The sequence below is a fragment of the Eriocheir sinensis genome, chromosome 33 (assembly GCF_024679095.1).
Source record: "Eriocheir sinensis breed Jianghai 21 chromosome 33, ASM2467909v1, whole genome shotgun sequence".
NCBI lineage: Eukaryota > Metazoa > Arthropoda > Malacostraca > Decapoda > Varunidae > Eriocheir > Eriocheir sinensis.
This window is the reverse complement of record NC_066541.1, coordinates 2,632,402-2,648,745: the sequence shown is the minus strand read 5'-3', so window position 1 is coordinate 2,648,745 and position 16,344 is coordinate 2,632,402. Positions and strand designations below refer to the sequence as shown.

Sequence of the window (16,344 nt, the reverse complement as noted above, 5' to 3'; positions counted from 1 at the left end):
TTACAACATAGTAGTTTCTGTCTTTCATCAATAGCTGTTACCTGAATTTTCATATATTTCAAAGATTGGTTTTCTAATCACCAATTAAGCAGCACCATTAAGAAGTTTCTCTCTCTCTTGGGCTCCAATCAGTACAGGAACACATATCTATGGTTCTAGTAATCAGTGTATCCCATCACACCTGGAGCAATTCTCATTCCTGTTGTAATCCGTAAACTATCCACCTATTGTTCAAGTGCTATATAACATTTTTATATAAAGATCATCTGCATATATGACTAGCATGTATAAGCATATTGTAAGCAATTTTGTTACTTACCTAAAAGTATATGTGGCATGAATGCATCATGTAATTGTATAAAACTTTAAGATTAATTTTTGGTTTTTATTGGAAAACTGCTGCCAAATCTTCAGTAATAAAATAGTTTTTGAGTCAGGGGAAACATTGCATTGAGGAAGCTTCATCATTGTTGCCATGAAGCTGCAAGTGACTGATCAAGCCAACTAGAAAGACATTGAGGAGCATCATCAGATATACCTTGAAAGATGCAAGCGGGAGTGTTGATTAGATTCACTGAGGGAGGTGAGCAGAGGCAAACACCTGAAGGTTAGCAGTGGGAATGATGCAAAGAGCCACAGTAGTAATCTGAACAATTTTACATACTACCTTAAATACTGTCTCAGACCTCGTCAACAAAGTGATACATGGAATCAACAAACTCACACTGTGGGAACTTAATGTATATCTTAAGAGTTAACAGATGACTAAAAATACTGGCCAAGATGTGCATTATGAAGATGAGGCATGGTTGCCTGTGACATGTGGCCACTTTCTCTCTCTCTCTCTCTCTCTCTCTCTCTCTCTCTCTCTCTCTCTCTCTCTCTCTCTCTCTCTCTCTCTCTCTCTCTCTCTCTCTCTCACACACACAAAAACGGCTCTTTTCCTGTATTTCACAACTAGGTAAATACACACACACACACACACACACACACACACACACACACACACACACACACACACACAGCTTGAATATGCTGCAGGTGTGTGGTCGCCTCACAAAAAGTAGGATATCGGAAAGTTAGAAAGGATACAGAGAATTGTAACTAAAATGGTCCCAGAACTCTCGAATATGCTGTATGAAGACAGATTGAAGGAGTTGGACTTGACGACACTGGAACAAAGAAGGGAGAGAGGGGATCTCATCATGCTGTATAAGTTGGTAAATAAGTTTGATGAGGTGGATAGAGATGATCTCTTCTTAACTGCAAGAATGCAGGGGCTGAGAGGATGTAGAAAGAAACTTAATAAAGGAAACTGTTTGAGTGACTTAAAAAAGTATAGTTTTCCACATAGAAGTCTTAACACATGGAACAGCTTGCAGGAAGAGGTGGTGGAGGCAAACAGTGTCTAACAAATGAAGGAAAGGCTGGATGAATTTAGATATGGAGACGGGACTATTAGAGGTTAGCTCGGGCCCAGTAGACTACAAATAGGTAAATATAACACACACACACACACACACACACACAGTACATAAGTCATGATGCATCCCACAATAAATTTTGTTGCTTTACAAAAAAAATGTGAATTTATAATTTGTACACTTTGTGATTGCAAATATCATCATGAGCAGGTGAAGTACTAGTTTTCATGTTCAGTCAGTCCATTGGTTTCACTTCAGCTCATTTAATAATATCAATAAAAAAATGCTAAACACGAAGCAGCAAACCTGTGGGATTTTCTTTCATTCCATTTTCTAGGCAGTGAGCAATGTTGTTTGATTTTTAAGGAAACTTGGCTTGGCATTTCTCAAGCCTTGATTAATTATTAAAAGGCAGCGTCTCCACTTTGTTGTCACACCACTGCACACTATAGACAAGATTATGCTTACAATGCATGTATGTTTGTTTGCCTTCAGTGCCTTTCCTCACAACCTTTCACAGAGACAAGCTGCCATCTTTCACTTGCTGAGAATCGAACACTCACTAAGTTCATAAGGAACTCATCGCAAGTCCTCATGGTGTACATCAAAATGTTAAAATGTACAGTATAAGGAATGAAAGAGAAGAAAACACTTAGTACATTACTAGTATGGGGAAGTGTGCACTCATTCTCTCTTCTTGCTATCTTGCACTTTCAGAGCACTTTCAGAGCAAAGCTAAGCTACAACTACTATCCCTAAGAAAGCTTATAATGGCAGAGAAGGAAATGGATGGTTGTGAAGTAGCCCACACTGATCCCCCAGACACAAACAGTCAATACTAAGACAAACAGATGCTTGTCTGATATCTTTTGAAAATAAATGGAACGGGCAGACAAGAACTATGAGATTAGCAGCTCCAAGTGTGTCTGTTGTTAACTTGGAGTGCCTAAGAAGCCAGCGTCTGGTGGGATTGAACTGCATGCTTTGTATAACTTTGTGACTTATGGACTTAATGGTTTAGGCGAGTCAGACTGTGACCCCATGTACTTGTAATGAGTGTGAAACAGGAAAAGCTTTAAATCTGTAATCCCTAATAGAGCAATATATCTAGAACTTCTAATACTTCTTGCTCAAAGTGGACTTTAAATAGTGCACAAAGTGTGCTTGCTAAACTCTTGACTCTTTTCTGTGTTCTCAAAGATTTCAACTACATTTAAAATATGATTCAGCCACAAGAGACCTCATCTGACATAACAGCAATCCCACTTGACAAGGTCAGGATGAAATCATATGCTGTTCACAGAATTTTTTTTTACAATACGGCTGGATTTGTCAATCACAACAAAACTACCACTCAACTGACTGTCTAGAGGGAGCAACTCATCAGCAAAAGTGATAACCATGCAAACCTAATTGTAGGATGTGTTTTGTTATAAGGCAAAGCCCTGACTACCTCAGTCTGCTGGGGGACCACAACCTTGATGGAAAAAGTGAGAGTATACATACACATAAGAGATCTAGTCATGAGGAGTCAAGTAGGCAAAGGTTTTCATGTTATATATTGGCATATCTTGGTGTTATAAATATACAACTGTTAAAGGAACTATACCAAAACAAGTTTTTGCATGTAAACATAACCTGAAGGTGAACCAAAAGATAAAGGGATGCATGAATTGTACACTACTTTTAACTATTACTGTGGTCTTTGGTGTGTGTGTGTGTGTGTGTGTGTGTGTGTCATTTTCAAAGGAGCTTCATGGTAGAGTTTGCCAAGACAATACTTACTGGATTGATGTCTCAATCAATGAAATTTTGGACTGGAAGATCATGAGTGAAATATGCTTCTAAGAAGTCTAATGGAACTTTAATCATTTTAGTATTAAGCTCACTGTATTTGGCTTCATAATATCACTCAAGTTCTACCTTTACTCTCCATGAAAATTCTCCTCATCTATCACATGCTCTTACTTCATATACTTAAATATTTACATATACAAAAGCTGCACTCAATGAAGACATTATTGAAATTAGAATCTCAGAGTGAGTATCAGCAATGAGACAAATGATAGTGTCACTCAGTACGGCACAAATTTACAGTATCACATGGCTATTGCACTGCCTCCTCTTGCAGTAGTATACATAGAAATGGGTTTGTTACACTGAGTAGTGGGAGTAAATGGGAATCTCTGAGGTTGTGATGATATGGTGAAGGTATCCAAGTGAAGGTATTGCACAGTGGATGGAAGGTGAGTGAGAGAGTATGAAAGGATGTGCGTGTGGTGTTAGTGACTTGTGGGCTAGTTGAAATAAATATGTATTACGTAAACAAAATAAATTGTTTATTGAAAATGATATAATGGAACTAAAACTTAAGCTAAATGGAAAATGTTTGCCTTGTGTGTCATTTTTAGTGTTTCCAACAATGGTTGTTCACAGGTAATGTTCCATCACTTTGTCCTATGTGACCCTAACATTAAATAGAATATTTATATCTCCAGTAAAAAGTAAGCAAGAGTAGCTTGCATAGATGCAGCAGAACATATAAGATGCTATTGAAATACTGCTTTACCAGCAGCTTGGCCTGGCTTCAAAAGATGTAAAAATTATTCATTATTTTAAATAGATCAAATGTAAACTCTCTCTTATAAGCATAATATTAACTGGACTTTAAAGCACCAATTATTTATGTATCAGTCATCAATCTGAACCTGACCAACCAAACGAATCAGTGACACAAGCCTCAGAGGTGCAGAACAAATCACTGGGGAAGGCCTGAGTGATTATGGCTCCCTGTCATGTGATGCACATGGATGGTAGTTGGTGGGTGGAGCAAGCTTGACCTGACAAGGATTTGACCAGAACATTAGATCACTTCACACTGGACAATCAACACCTCCTCTTTAACCAAGTCCTTTTCCTCCCAGCAGGATGCAGCACATGTGAACACAACCACAGTACCAAACTCCAGCGGCACTCCCTGCACCCCTGCCACACGCAGGTGTAGGAGAAGCTGGGGCGTCAGTTGCAGCTCAAAGATGGTACTTCCCCCACAGTGCTGACACTTCCCTGCCCCCTCACCCGGGGCTGGGGGCCTCAGCCACAATGGTGCAGCTCCTTCCTCCCGGCAGTATCTGAAGGTAAGGGTTGAGTGAGGGTCAGGTGGTGTCTTTAGAGGGGTTAGTGATGTTATTCACCTCTGCTTCTATTTTCTGCTTGTTGCAGTATACCAGTATTAACATCTCTAACAGTACTGTTATTAGAAGCGGAGCAAGGAGGAGGAGAGGAAAGAAAGGTATGCACATGTGTATATGTGGAAATGGTTATGTGTGTGTGTGCATGCGTACGTGAATGTCTGTAATTCACACATGGCCTGATCACAAGCTGCGCTTGTCATGCGTTTCTGTGTTGGTCTGTTTCATGTGTGTGTGTGTGTGTGTGTGTGTGTAATTCACATGATACTCACGATTGCCAGCAAGTACCTTTCCTGAATGAGATTAAATATCACAACCTTCAGAAGGCTTATGGACCTGATGGAGTGCCTCCTATTGTCCTTAAAAACTGTGCTTCTGTGCTGACACTCTGCCTGGTCAAATTCTTTTGCCTCTGCCTGTCAACATCTACCTTTCCTTCCTGATGGAAATATGCCTACATACACCCTGTGGCTAAGAAGGGTGACCGTTCCAGTCCTTCAAACTACCGTCCTATAGCTTTACTTTCTTGTCTATCTAAAGCTTTTGAATCAATCTTTAACCAGAAGTTTCTTAACCCCTTCACTACGGCTGGGTGAAAACAGCGCCCTGCCCCGTATCCGGGATGGCCATGCGCGCCAAATTTCAGATGTCGCTTCTGATTATAACAAGTTTTCACCCATAAACTCAACATAAACATAATGTATTATATATAAGAACATGCAAAATTAAATGGTGCACATAAAGAAACATAAATTATTTGATAATTTTGAGATGTATGCATAAATATACAGAGAAATTTGCAAGAAATATTAGCATCTCTCTCTCTCTCTCTCTCTCTCTCTCTCTCTCACACACACACACATACACACATACTGCAGAGAGGAGGTATAAGGAAGGAAGAAAGAAAGAAAGAATAGACAGCGGGATGGATGTGAGGGGGAGGCTGGAGCTCACGTGTGAGCCTCACGCCGCATCACACACACACACACACACACTGCAGAAAGGAGGTATAAGGAAGGAAGGAAGGAAGAAAGAAAGAAAGAAAGAAAGAAAGAAAGTAAGAAAGAACAGACAGCAGGATGGATGTAAGGCGGAGGCCGGAGCTCGCGCGTGACCCTCAGGCCGTGTCCCAGAGCCGAGGGGGTGGTGGAGACAATGCACTCAACAGCCAGCCACTTGGCAACTCAAGGGAAGAGGAACTCCACACACATACACATATATCATTTCTCTCTCATTATTTTTGTTATTTTCTGTTAGAATTGATTGTTACTGTCAAGTACAAATGCACGCAAGACACACTTACTTTATCACACAATAACAACATTGAGTCAAATAAGACACCGTATCATATCCGACCTATCCTAAAAACAATCATACAATGTCCGAGATGAAATAACTCGTGTGCTGTCTAAAGCAAACCAGGATGCAGTATACGCGTCCTCGGATATGGTACGGAGCATGCAAGGACTCAGTATACACGTCCTCATGTTGAGGGGGTTAAGGATCTATCCACTTCTGAGTTTCTTTCTGCAAGGGGTGTTCTGCTGGTGATCTTCTTGCTTTCCTAACTGACTCTTGGTCATCCTCTCTTAGCTGTTTTGGTGAAACTTTTGCTGTTGCGTTAGACATGTCAAAAGCCTTTGATAGGGTCTGGCACAAATCTTTGCTTTCCAAACAACCCTCCTACAGTTTCTATCCTTCTATCTGTACCTTTATCTCCAGTTTCTTTTCTGACCAATATATCACTGCTGTAGTAGACGGTCACTGTTCTTCCCCTAAACCTAGCAACAGTGGTGTCCCACAGGGCTCTGTCTTATCTCCCACTCTCTTTCTGTTGTTCATTGATGATCTTTCCAAAACGAACTGTCCTATCCATTTTTACGCCGATGACTCTACTTTGCATTACTCAACTTCTTTTGATAGAAGGCCAACCCAACAGGAACTATACGATTCCAGGCTGGAGGCTGCAGAATGCTTAACCTCAGACCTTACTCTCATTTCTGATTGGGGCAAGAAGAACCTGGTGTCCTTCAACGCCTCAAAACTCAATTTCTTCACCTATCAACTCGACACAACCTTCCAAACTCCTATCCCCTATTCTTCGACAACACTCAGCTGTCACCTTCTCCTACACTTAACATCCTCAGTCTATCCTTACCTCAAAATCTCAACTGGAAACTCCATATCTCCTCTCTCACTAAATCAGCTTCCTTGAGGTTAGCCGTTCTGTATCGTCTCTGCCAGTTATCCCGCGCACAGATGCTGTCCATATACAGGAGCCTTGTCCGCCTTCGTATGGAGTATGCATCACGTGTGTGAGGGGGCTCAACTCACACAGCTCTCTTGGACAGAGTAGAGTCAAACGGCCGTATTCTCAGTGAATCTCTTCCCCCTTCACGCGAGGAAACAAGGCTTCGTGGACCAAACGGTATTCTCAGTGACAAGGAGTGTCTTTGATGCAGCGCGCGAAGCGGCGAGCGGGAAAAAAATGAACTAATTTCCTCTCTTGACGAAGAGGAGGTGAAGGCCCGCTCTTCGCTAATATCTTCGCACATTTAATGCTTTATTACAACATTTTTCCATGTTGCTGTATTATTAATTGGGTATAAGAACAATTTAAGTTTTCCAGGCCTTATACAAAAAATAATACAATGTGAGAAACAATATTTTTCTGTTTATTCAAGACTTCACAGTTCCTATGATAATTTAAGCCAACACTGGAACACACCTCTCAACCAGCACGCCCCGCCCTTTAGTCTCAACTATTCACAACAGTTATCTTTTTTGAGCGTTTGTAGGGCGGGCACTTCGAACCATAAGCATGAATTAAGATTGCTGGGATGAATTTTAAAGTGACGGACTAACAGGCTTTCTCCGGGCGCTTGTTTCACAAGTCTGTATGAATATGTGGTGGTATTCGATACTCCGTGCTGGGCTTACCACAGCCAATCTCCAAACTCGTGACGTCACCTGTGGGTGGAGCTTAGCAAAGCTCAGCAATATAGATGATACCATTTTTCACCCACTGATAGGAGCTCTAAAGCTAGTTAAAATATATTTACAAGTGAGAAATGACGAAGGGAGAAAGAGATGTCTCATGGAACAGGAGGAAAATAAAGAAAATAAAAGCAGTTTATTCTAACGAGGTCTCCTAAGCTCCGCCCACAGGTAACGGGATGATATGAAAGCGAAGCAAACATAGCCATGGGTACCAACCAATTAAATGCATCAATGTAAAATTTCTGCTATATATAATGTATGTCACTGTATCAAGCACTGTTTACATAAATATTAGTCACACTATATAATCCATTATAGAAATGTGCCTAAATTGCATTAAGGTTTCTGTTTTCAACGTTTGTTTGATTTGCAGTAGTACCAACACTACACGGAAAGATTGTTTCGAAGGTTAGGGACTGGGCCCTTCAACAGAAACACACTCTCTAAGAGACGCTTCGACGAAGAGGGAAGAGCTTCACTGAGAATATGGCTGAAAGGCTCTTCATCTCATCAACTCCCCTCCTCATTCTGACAGTCTTCTTCCTCTTAAATTCCACTGCCATGTTGCCTCTCTTTCTACCTTCTATCGATATTTTCATGCTGACTGCTCTTCTGAACTTGCTAACTGCATGCCTCCCCCCCTCCCCCGGCCCCTCTGCACTCGACTTTCTACTCTAGCTCATCCCTATACTGTCCAAACCCCTTATGCAAGAGTTAACCAGCATCTTCAACCTTTCACCCCTTACACTGGTAAACTCTGGAACAGCCTTCCTTTGTCTGTATTTCCTCCTGCCTATGACTTGACCTCTTTCAAGAAGAGTGTATCAAGACATCTCTCCACCTGAAATTGACCTCTCTTTTGGCTACTCTTTACTTTTGTCTGTTGTGGGAGTGGCAAGTTGTGGGCTTTTTTTTTTTTTCCTACACTCTTTGTTGCCCTCGAGCTGTCTCCTTTGTTGTAATAAAAAATTAAAATAAAATAAAAAGTGATGGATCTCTGAGTATGGCTGAAATCTCACACACACACACACACACAGACCTGGGAGGAAGGACAAGACCCTTGACTGACACCTGGTACCCATTCATTGCTGGGTGGACAGGGGGCACAAACTGAAGGAGACTAGGCCTACCCATCTGTCTCCACTCTGCCTGGTAGTGAACCTGGAAGCTCTTGGCTGTGAGGCAAGCATGCTAATCACTACAGTACTGTGTGCATTTTCATGTGTGTGTGTGTGTGTGTGTATACATACCTCATCACCTGCTGTGGACTTCTAGAGATTCTCTTCTTGAACTTGTGAAGGAAGACATCTCCATGGATGGCCACATCCTTCTCATACACGCCGTCTCCCTTCCCTTCTCCACTGCTAACCAGCTCCTGCAACACCACCATCAGTTGGTTACTTATGGAGACTTATCACAGCAATTGCTATCACTACCACCTACTACTTTTACTTTTCATGAATTTAAAGCCAAACTGGATAATAAGCGTTATGGAGACGGGACAGCACGAGCCTAGTGCGGCTCTTTTCCTGTATTTCACAACTAGGTAAATACAACTAGGTAAATACACACACACACACTCGAGACACCGATAAGGACGGATGTGCGGTCACTTGGTCCCTCACTCCCTGTGCTGGGATCAGCTGATTTGTTGGCTACCTGTTGTGTTTGTGAGCCTGGGGGATGTTTACTGGGTTGGGGCCGTCTCCTATTTTAACCGGTTGGTAGGATGATTTGGACCGCACCTTTAAGCTGCTGGTGTCACACTGGGCCTTTTTTCTCCATTCGCGTTAGCGATTGGGGCGACCGGCAACTCCAACTTTTCCGTGTGTGGGTTACACATGGCCAAGGTCGGTTCCCCGTATTCAGAACATAAACAAAGCAGTCTACTTTACGAATTTCTTGGTTGGCCATTTTCCACTGCTCCACACTCCTCAGCCACTGCCGTCGTCTGTTTGTTTACATACAGCTGCGCGGTTGCTTGTACCCCGAACCGTTTTCCATCCGTACGGACAACCGACAGTTTGCTCCCAGTTGGGCGCACAGGCAACCGTGGTTGCCAGTAGCCCTAACGGTTGGAGGAAAACACCCAATGTGACACTGCCTTAAGGAATCACACGTGACGCCGACGGTAAGTAGACGTGACCCGTACATGTCAAAGCAACGCGAAACTCAGGGCGATAATGCGAGAAAGTCAGTATGGTAAGAATTTAGGATTGAGTGCGAAACCCCAGGATCGCAAAACTCGGGAGGGTACTGTAGTTTGTACAATATGCGAGAAAGTGATAAAAAAACAATGGACAAAATTTCTAGAATACAATATAATTACAGAAAAACAGTATGGCTTTAGAAAAGGATGTTCATGTGTAACAAACTTACTGAGTTTTTACTCAAGAGTGACAGACATAACACAGGAGAGGGATGGATGGGTAGACTGCATGTATTGGGACCCGAAGAAGGCTTTTGACAAAGTTACACATACAAGACTACTATGGAAGCTGGAAAATAGAGGAGGATTGAAAGGGAAAATGAAGAACTGGATGGAAAGTTACTTAAGGGGAAGAGAGATGAGAAAAGTAGTAAAGGACCTGAAATCAGAATGGAGAATTGTAGATAGTGGAGTGCTTCAAGGATCAGTATTGGCACCAATACTTTTTCTAGTATATATAAATGATATGCCGGGAGAAAGTAAGCAGTTACATGAGCCTGTTTGCAGGTGATGCGAAATTGCCGAAACATATAAGAAACAGTAAAGACTGAAATTCTGCAAGAGGACCTAAATAACGTTGTCACTGTGAGTGAGTAAATGAGAGAGGAGGAGGAATGAGGAAGAAGAGGATTAGTGAGGACCATGGGGAGGACGGCAAACAATAGGAGGCAGGGATTGTCAAGTAATTAACCAGTTAATGATGGATTCTGCGAGTGGCTACCGTATACTCTACATGCACTGGTTGTTAACTTTTTCCTTTCCACAAGCTGATCCATTTTTCATTATTTAAATTCTGCAGAATCTTTGAAAATGAGGTTTATTACAGAAATAAATATGCACAGAATGTGATTTTTTTTTTTTTTAGAGAGAGAGAGAGAGAGAGAGAGAGAGAGAGGGGGGGGGGGGAAAGGAGAGGGCATGGGGTAGGCGGTGGCCGAAGTGATAGCGTACTGGACCCACATTCGCCGCATGATGGACGACGCGGGTTTGAATCCTCACGCTACCACTCGGATTTTTCAGTCACTGCCGAGTGGCTTAAAACTACCCACATGCTGTCCTGAAGACCACCCATCAACCCGGACTCTAGAGGAAGCCGTCCAAGCGAATCAAGAACGAGTTCCGGGGGGCAGCATGAGCCAATGCAAGATGGTGCCACTATAAAACACTCGCCTGCGCCAGAACGGGCTGGGCCGACCATCAGGCCCCACCGGGAAGATGCCTACCGGCGCAATAGGCAACAACGAAAAAAAAAAAAAAAAAAAAAAAAAAAAAAAACGAAAGAGAGAGAGCTCTAAAGTTGCATATTGAGGGGATATTAGCCAATCACAGCAAGAGGACAACTGTCCTTGGGTAGAAGGTGGCAGATGTCGCCTATCAGAAAATTTGAGAAGCAGAGCCGGCTGAGGTGGCCTAGATTCTACAGGCGGCGACTGTACAGTGCCAGTGGCATAATGATGTAGGATGGCGTGTTCCTTTTCCTACAGCCTTTATCATCCCTGGTTATGATTAATGAGGTGCCGATCAAAGCTGGGTGGGGCTATGGGTTAGCCATTTACATGGAAAATCCCACTGCAGGTATGAGTGGGATCAAACACAGTTCACCAGCATCATAGACTGTTGTGCTACGAACTGAGCCACTGTGCCTCTATCCCGTCCCTCACCACTACCTCCTTTTACCCTTCCTTTACCCACACTACTACTACCCAACGTCATCATTCCTTTCCTTGCCAGCCACAGCCAGTAGCTCACCTCCTCTCGGAAATCATGACCGGTGTTGTGGGTGTAGTGGACGAGTAACTCTCTCTCATGCTCAGAGAAGGCCAGGTCCTCAGGTGGTTCCACCTCGCTCACCAGGTAGAAGGGAAAGAAAGTGACATCTGCATTGGCATCAACCTGGGCTGCCTCCTAAGATAATGAAAGAGCAGGTGGTTAGGTAAGTGCTGGTATAAGATATTTGTTTTGTTCTATTGTCTTTGGGTGTTTATTTTTTATCTTTGAGGTGATGTTGTTTTTATCTTTTTTGTCCTAAGGTTGTGTTTTATATCAAGCAGGCCCCTGCAACATCAAGACTACAGTTGTGTCTGTTCACTCAGCTGCAAATGTGTTCTAACCTGTACTTAGGCAGCACATCACTGACCATTTGTGTTCTAGGCAGCACATCACTGACAGTGTCCATAATGTCCTGTTGGGCAGTTGCATGTTGAATCATAAGACATGTTTGTAAATTAAGGGCTAGACACTCAGTTGATTACTACCAACCCTTCATCTCCCTTTCCTACAGTCTCACTTATCCCTCCCTCCTCCACTACAGAGTCACTACTGTAGAAAACACAGGAATTTTTTTACTACATGACTGTTTATTCTGTTTAACCACCAAGTTAGTTTAAGCTATTGCTGGTTATGCTAACAAAGATTTCCTCATGCCCCAACAACATATGTGCATTTGGTGTGGTGAATACTATTTGGAAAAAACTAAAACCAGTAATGAGAAGACCAGGTACCACATAACTGAAGAATATTCATCTTGTTTCAAAGGGCATTGTGTAATGTGCACATTGATTACTTAACTGATTTTTATTTGATAAACATATTCACCCTCAAGAATAAAAGTAAAATACCATAAAATTAAGCAAACCTTAAAGAGTGCAGGAATGTCTGTGGTGGGCTGCTCAGGGGTGTCCACAGCAATCATGTCCCCTTCTGGCCCCTCGATTACGGCCGAGGCCTCCAGTCCCTCCCCCTCACGCCCCACTATGCCCACTGCCCCACATAGCGCCTCATTAGCATTAGCGTCATCCTGAAATGAGAGAGAGAGAGAGAGAGAGAGAGAGAGTTTTAATATCAAGTCCTGACACCCCTTTACTTCTGCTTTGAGACCTATGATGATGTTGCTGGCATGTTCTATAGGAGAGAAAGAAAGGTTTGATATCGTTATCTCTTTACTTCTTTGAGATATATGATGGAGCTGTGTTATATGGTTTACTTTCAGGTGTTCTTTCTTTCATATCCTATCACCAGCAGCATCCATTTGTCTCACTATTCTTTCAACATCTGAGTGTTCTATTTTGTCTTTATGTAATTACTATTATGGTTATTAGTGAGGTTCAGCCATTTTCTGAAGGGAAAAGGAAATAAACCCAGGATGAGACCCACAACATGACAGTATCTACTGACCTCAATGATATTAAGCTTATTTTCCATCTTTTGTGCGACGTCTGTGATGGAGGAGGTGGTGTTTGAGTTCATGTTATTGAGGTTGTCACTCCCTCCACCACCACTCCCTCCACCACTGGTTGTTGTCTTGGCCATGTTGTCTAGGTAGAGCTGTGAGGACGATGACCCCAGGTTAAAATTATCGGCGTTTCCATTTCCATCATTGTCGTTGCCTGTGCCCCAGTCCTGCTCATCTTGAAACCACACCTCACTGCTATAAGAGGGTGACTTGGGGGCTGGGGCAGACGTGCGAACGGCTGAAGGGTCGACGATCTGACTCCGCAGGCATGTCCAACTATGGGGTTGTTATGGGGTGAGAGAAAAGTGAGGGCTGTTGGGTATTCTTAAAGTAAAATCAACAATGATACATCAATGGGTAAACTGCAATTGTACCAAGAAAGTGCAACCCTAATTACTGAATAATTATGTGGACCCAAATAATACTTATACTTGTATGGGTGCATCAGCACTGAAATCAATGTAGCATACCTGTGTGAGCGGTTCCAACACTCCTGGGTGACACAGGCGAAGAGGAACAGTGTGCGGTGGTATATGCTGCCATCCAAGGGGGCATACACCTGCACCACCAGCGACTGCCTCCGTCCACACCGCTTGCATGAAGGTGTCTCACACCCACTCAAGCACCAGTCCTGAGGTGTTGGCACAGGGGGTGTAATTAGGATGATGGTATTGTAGCCCCCCAAAACCCCACCTGGATGTGGGATATCCTTTTAACCATATCAGTAGAGCTGCCTTCCTATCTCACTGATCATAGTTCAATTCCCAGTTGAGGGAAAAGTTTAAATGAAATAAGGTACCTATATACAAAGAAGCAAGATGGAACAAAAGCAAGCAATATATTTATAAAAAAAATGCACAGCAATAAGGAGATAAATAAAAGGCAGGTTAACTCATTATAAAACCAGATAGAGCCAAATAAGACAAGCTAAGGTGAAATAAAGCCAAAAAGTAAGATAAAATTAATGAGGCATTACATAAGGAGAGAAGCAAGATTAACCAAAAATTAAAGAAAGATAAACCAAAATTAGAGGATATTATGGCACAACAGAGAAAGACAAAATAAAGGCATGTAATGTAAAACAAATGTGGTAAACAGTATATAGCATGAATAACAGAAATACATGAGCAGCTAGAGGGAGGCAAAGAGGGGCAGTTGCCCCCCTTGGAAATCTGTTAATTTATTTTCACATTTTTGTTAAAAAATATTTTTTTCAAAACCTCATGAGGATGGTTGGTGCTGCAGTTATCAGTAACAGCATGTGTCATTGCCTTGCAGTTAACAATAATAATATGAAATGATTTATAAATGTATGGGACCTAGAATATATTGGCTCTGCCCCCCTTGAAAAAATCCCTGCAGATGCCCCTGCAGATTTATAAACCAAAATGACCTAATAGGAAGTCATATATTGTAAAATAAGGTAACCTCAAGTGAAATGAGACACAATAAAGCAAAATAGGACCACACCATGTAATTTGAAACAAATATTGAACAATGAATGGCAAAATGCAACCAAATAAAGATAAAGAAAATGGAAAAGGCACATTGTAGTAACAGAACAGAAGCATATAGTATGAAACTACTGTTGAGCAGTAAAAATCATTCATGCCAAAAAATCTATGCCAAATTAACTCACGATAACGCATGATTTATATAAAGTGCAGTGAAACAAAGGACAGAAACTAGCACGAAGCAATCCCTGAACAATGCCAAGCTTCATCAACGGAAATGACAGCAAAATAACTAAAGTATTGGCCACATGCAGCAAAATACGAGTCCTTACTGGCGTGCCCCCGACTTTGCTGACGGTGCAGGCAAGACCCAGCTGCTGAGGCCTCGAGGTCACCTGCTCGTCCACATGCCCCAGCAGCACCAGGTTAGGCTTGGAGGCCATGGTAACCCCAGGATGACCTCTGTTGCCCTGATGACCCCCCGCTGACCTGTAGTACCTGGATGACCTTCACGGTAATCTCATTGTTAGCACACTCGTCCTCCTCCTCCTCTTCCTCTCTCTCTCTCTCCTCTTTCTCTCTCTCCTCCAGCAGCCAGCAGACGATACATCAATAAATTCCTGCGTTCGTGACCTTGCGTGCGGCTCAGCGGAGGGACGAGGCTGTGTTCTGATTGGCCAGTGGAGGGGAAAGGTCTGTTCTGATTGGTTGATTCCTTTGGCTCTGTCCTTATGCGCATGAGGACGTTCAAGTAGTCAGGATTTTTCATGCTTTTACGCTTATAATTTCTACTTATAACAGATCGCAGGGGAATGTTTAATGTTTGTTTATTCAGGGTTTCGGTAAAGTTTGTAAGGTTTTGTAGCGTTATCTCTGTGTTCACCTGTCGGATGGCTCAGGATATAGGGATGATGGCTGGTACTATATATTTTCATGTGTTCGTGTAATGAAACTGCGTGTTAATTAATTACAATTAATTAATATTGTGTAGCTTAATATAATAGACTACTATAAAATGAATTAAGTACGACGTATACTTAATTTTGTTGATTTTCTGACGCGTTGATCCTATTCCGTAATTATATTCTTCGAACCTTCCTGTCCATCACTGTAGCTTAATTACGTCACATCATCCGGTCATTCCATTAATTTTTTTTAATTCAATCAATCAATCCCTTAATTAATTATCTTTTTTTTCCTTGCAGTCACTTATATATACCTCCTGCCCCTGGAATTGATTCTTCAGGTGAGTCAGGCCAATTTAAATTGTATTGGCAGCTGCTGTGATAAGAAATAATTAATACTCGACAGTCGACACACATATCTCATGCGCGCAGCCTCCATTAATTCTTCTTATCTCTTTCTGTTTTCAGCAGACAGCATGCATGCACTCTATTACTAATATATTATACTCACAAATGATTACGGAGGCCCTCCGTCGATTTAATTGACGTCACAATTAAATTTTGCTGACGGTGGCTGCCCTTAATTAATTCTGCCGGCGGAGGCCCGAAGGTTAACATCCGCAGCAACCCATGCATATATGCATATATGCATGTATAAAACTGTGGCTCCAGTTGTTTTCAGTGTGGGCTGCGTGTGGTAGATGTATACGTGTGCTCTATAGTTAAATTTTAGTTCCCTGCTTGATCCCACACTTTAACGAGACTTGATTGAAATTTTAACACCCCGGCATTCACGTACCGCACCCACCCCGGCAAATCATTCGATCCAGTTAATTGTTGACGGCCCTGTTTGAAAAAGCATATACTTCCTGGTGTTGAGTCTTAAATTAATTGATCCTCCCTCACCTTGAAAATCCCTCTCATGCATT

The 16,344-nt window shown here is 42.2% G+C and overlaps 1 protein-coding gene across 1 annotated transcript; it reads right to left on the bottom strand.

The window, feature by feature from the left end:
* Nucleotides 1-848: 848 nt before the first annotated feature.
* Nucleotides 849-15,706, bottom strand: LOC127006527 (programmed cell death protein 2-like). Its single transcript, XM_050876481.1, has 7 exons — nt 14,843-15,706; nt 13,527-13,687; nt 12,999-13,332; nt 12,460-12,621; nt 11,574-11,729; nt 8,866-8,990; nt 849-4,555 (listed from the first exon to the last, which is right to left on the bottom strand). Exons 1-7 carry the CDS (start codon nt 14,951-14,953, stop codon nt 4,288-4,290), a joined length of 1,317 nt encoding a protein of 438 aa, XP_050732438.1. The 5' UTR covers nt 14,954-15,706; the 3' UTR covers nt 849-4,287.
* Between the last annotated feature and the right edge of the window lie 638 nt (nt 15,707-16,344).

Coding starts and splice junctions, on each gene's coding strand:
- LOC127006527 (XM_050876481.1), bottom strand. CDS start 14,953: ATGGCCTCCAAGCCTAACCTGGTGCTGCTGGGGCATGTGGACGAGCAG. Junction 13,333..13,526: donor TGTTGGAACCGCTCACACAG/GTATGCTACATT, acceptor ACAACCCCATAG/TTGGACATGCCTGCGGAGTC. Junction 4,556..8,865: donor AGTCCACAGCAGGTGATGAG/GTATGTATACAC, acceptor CCTTACCTTCAG/ATACTGCCGGGAGGAAGGAG.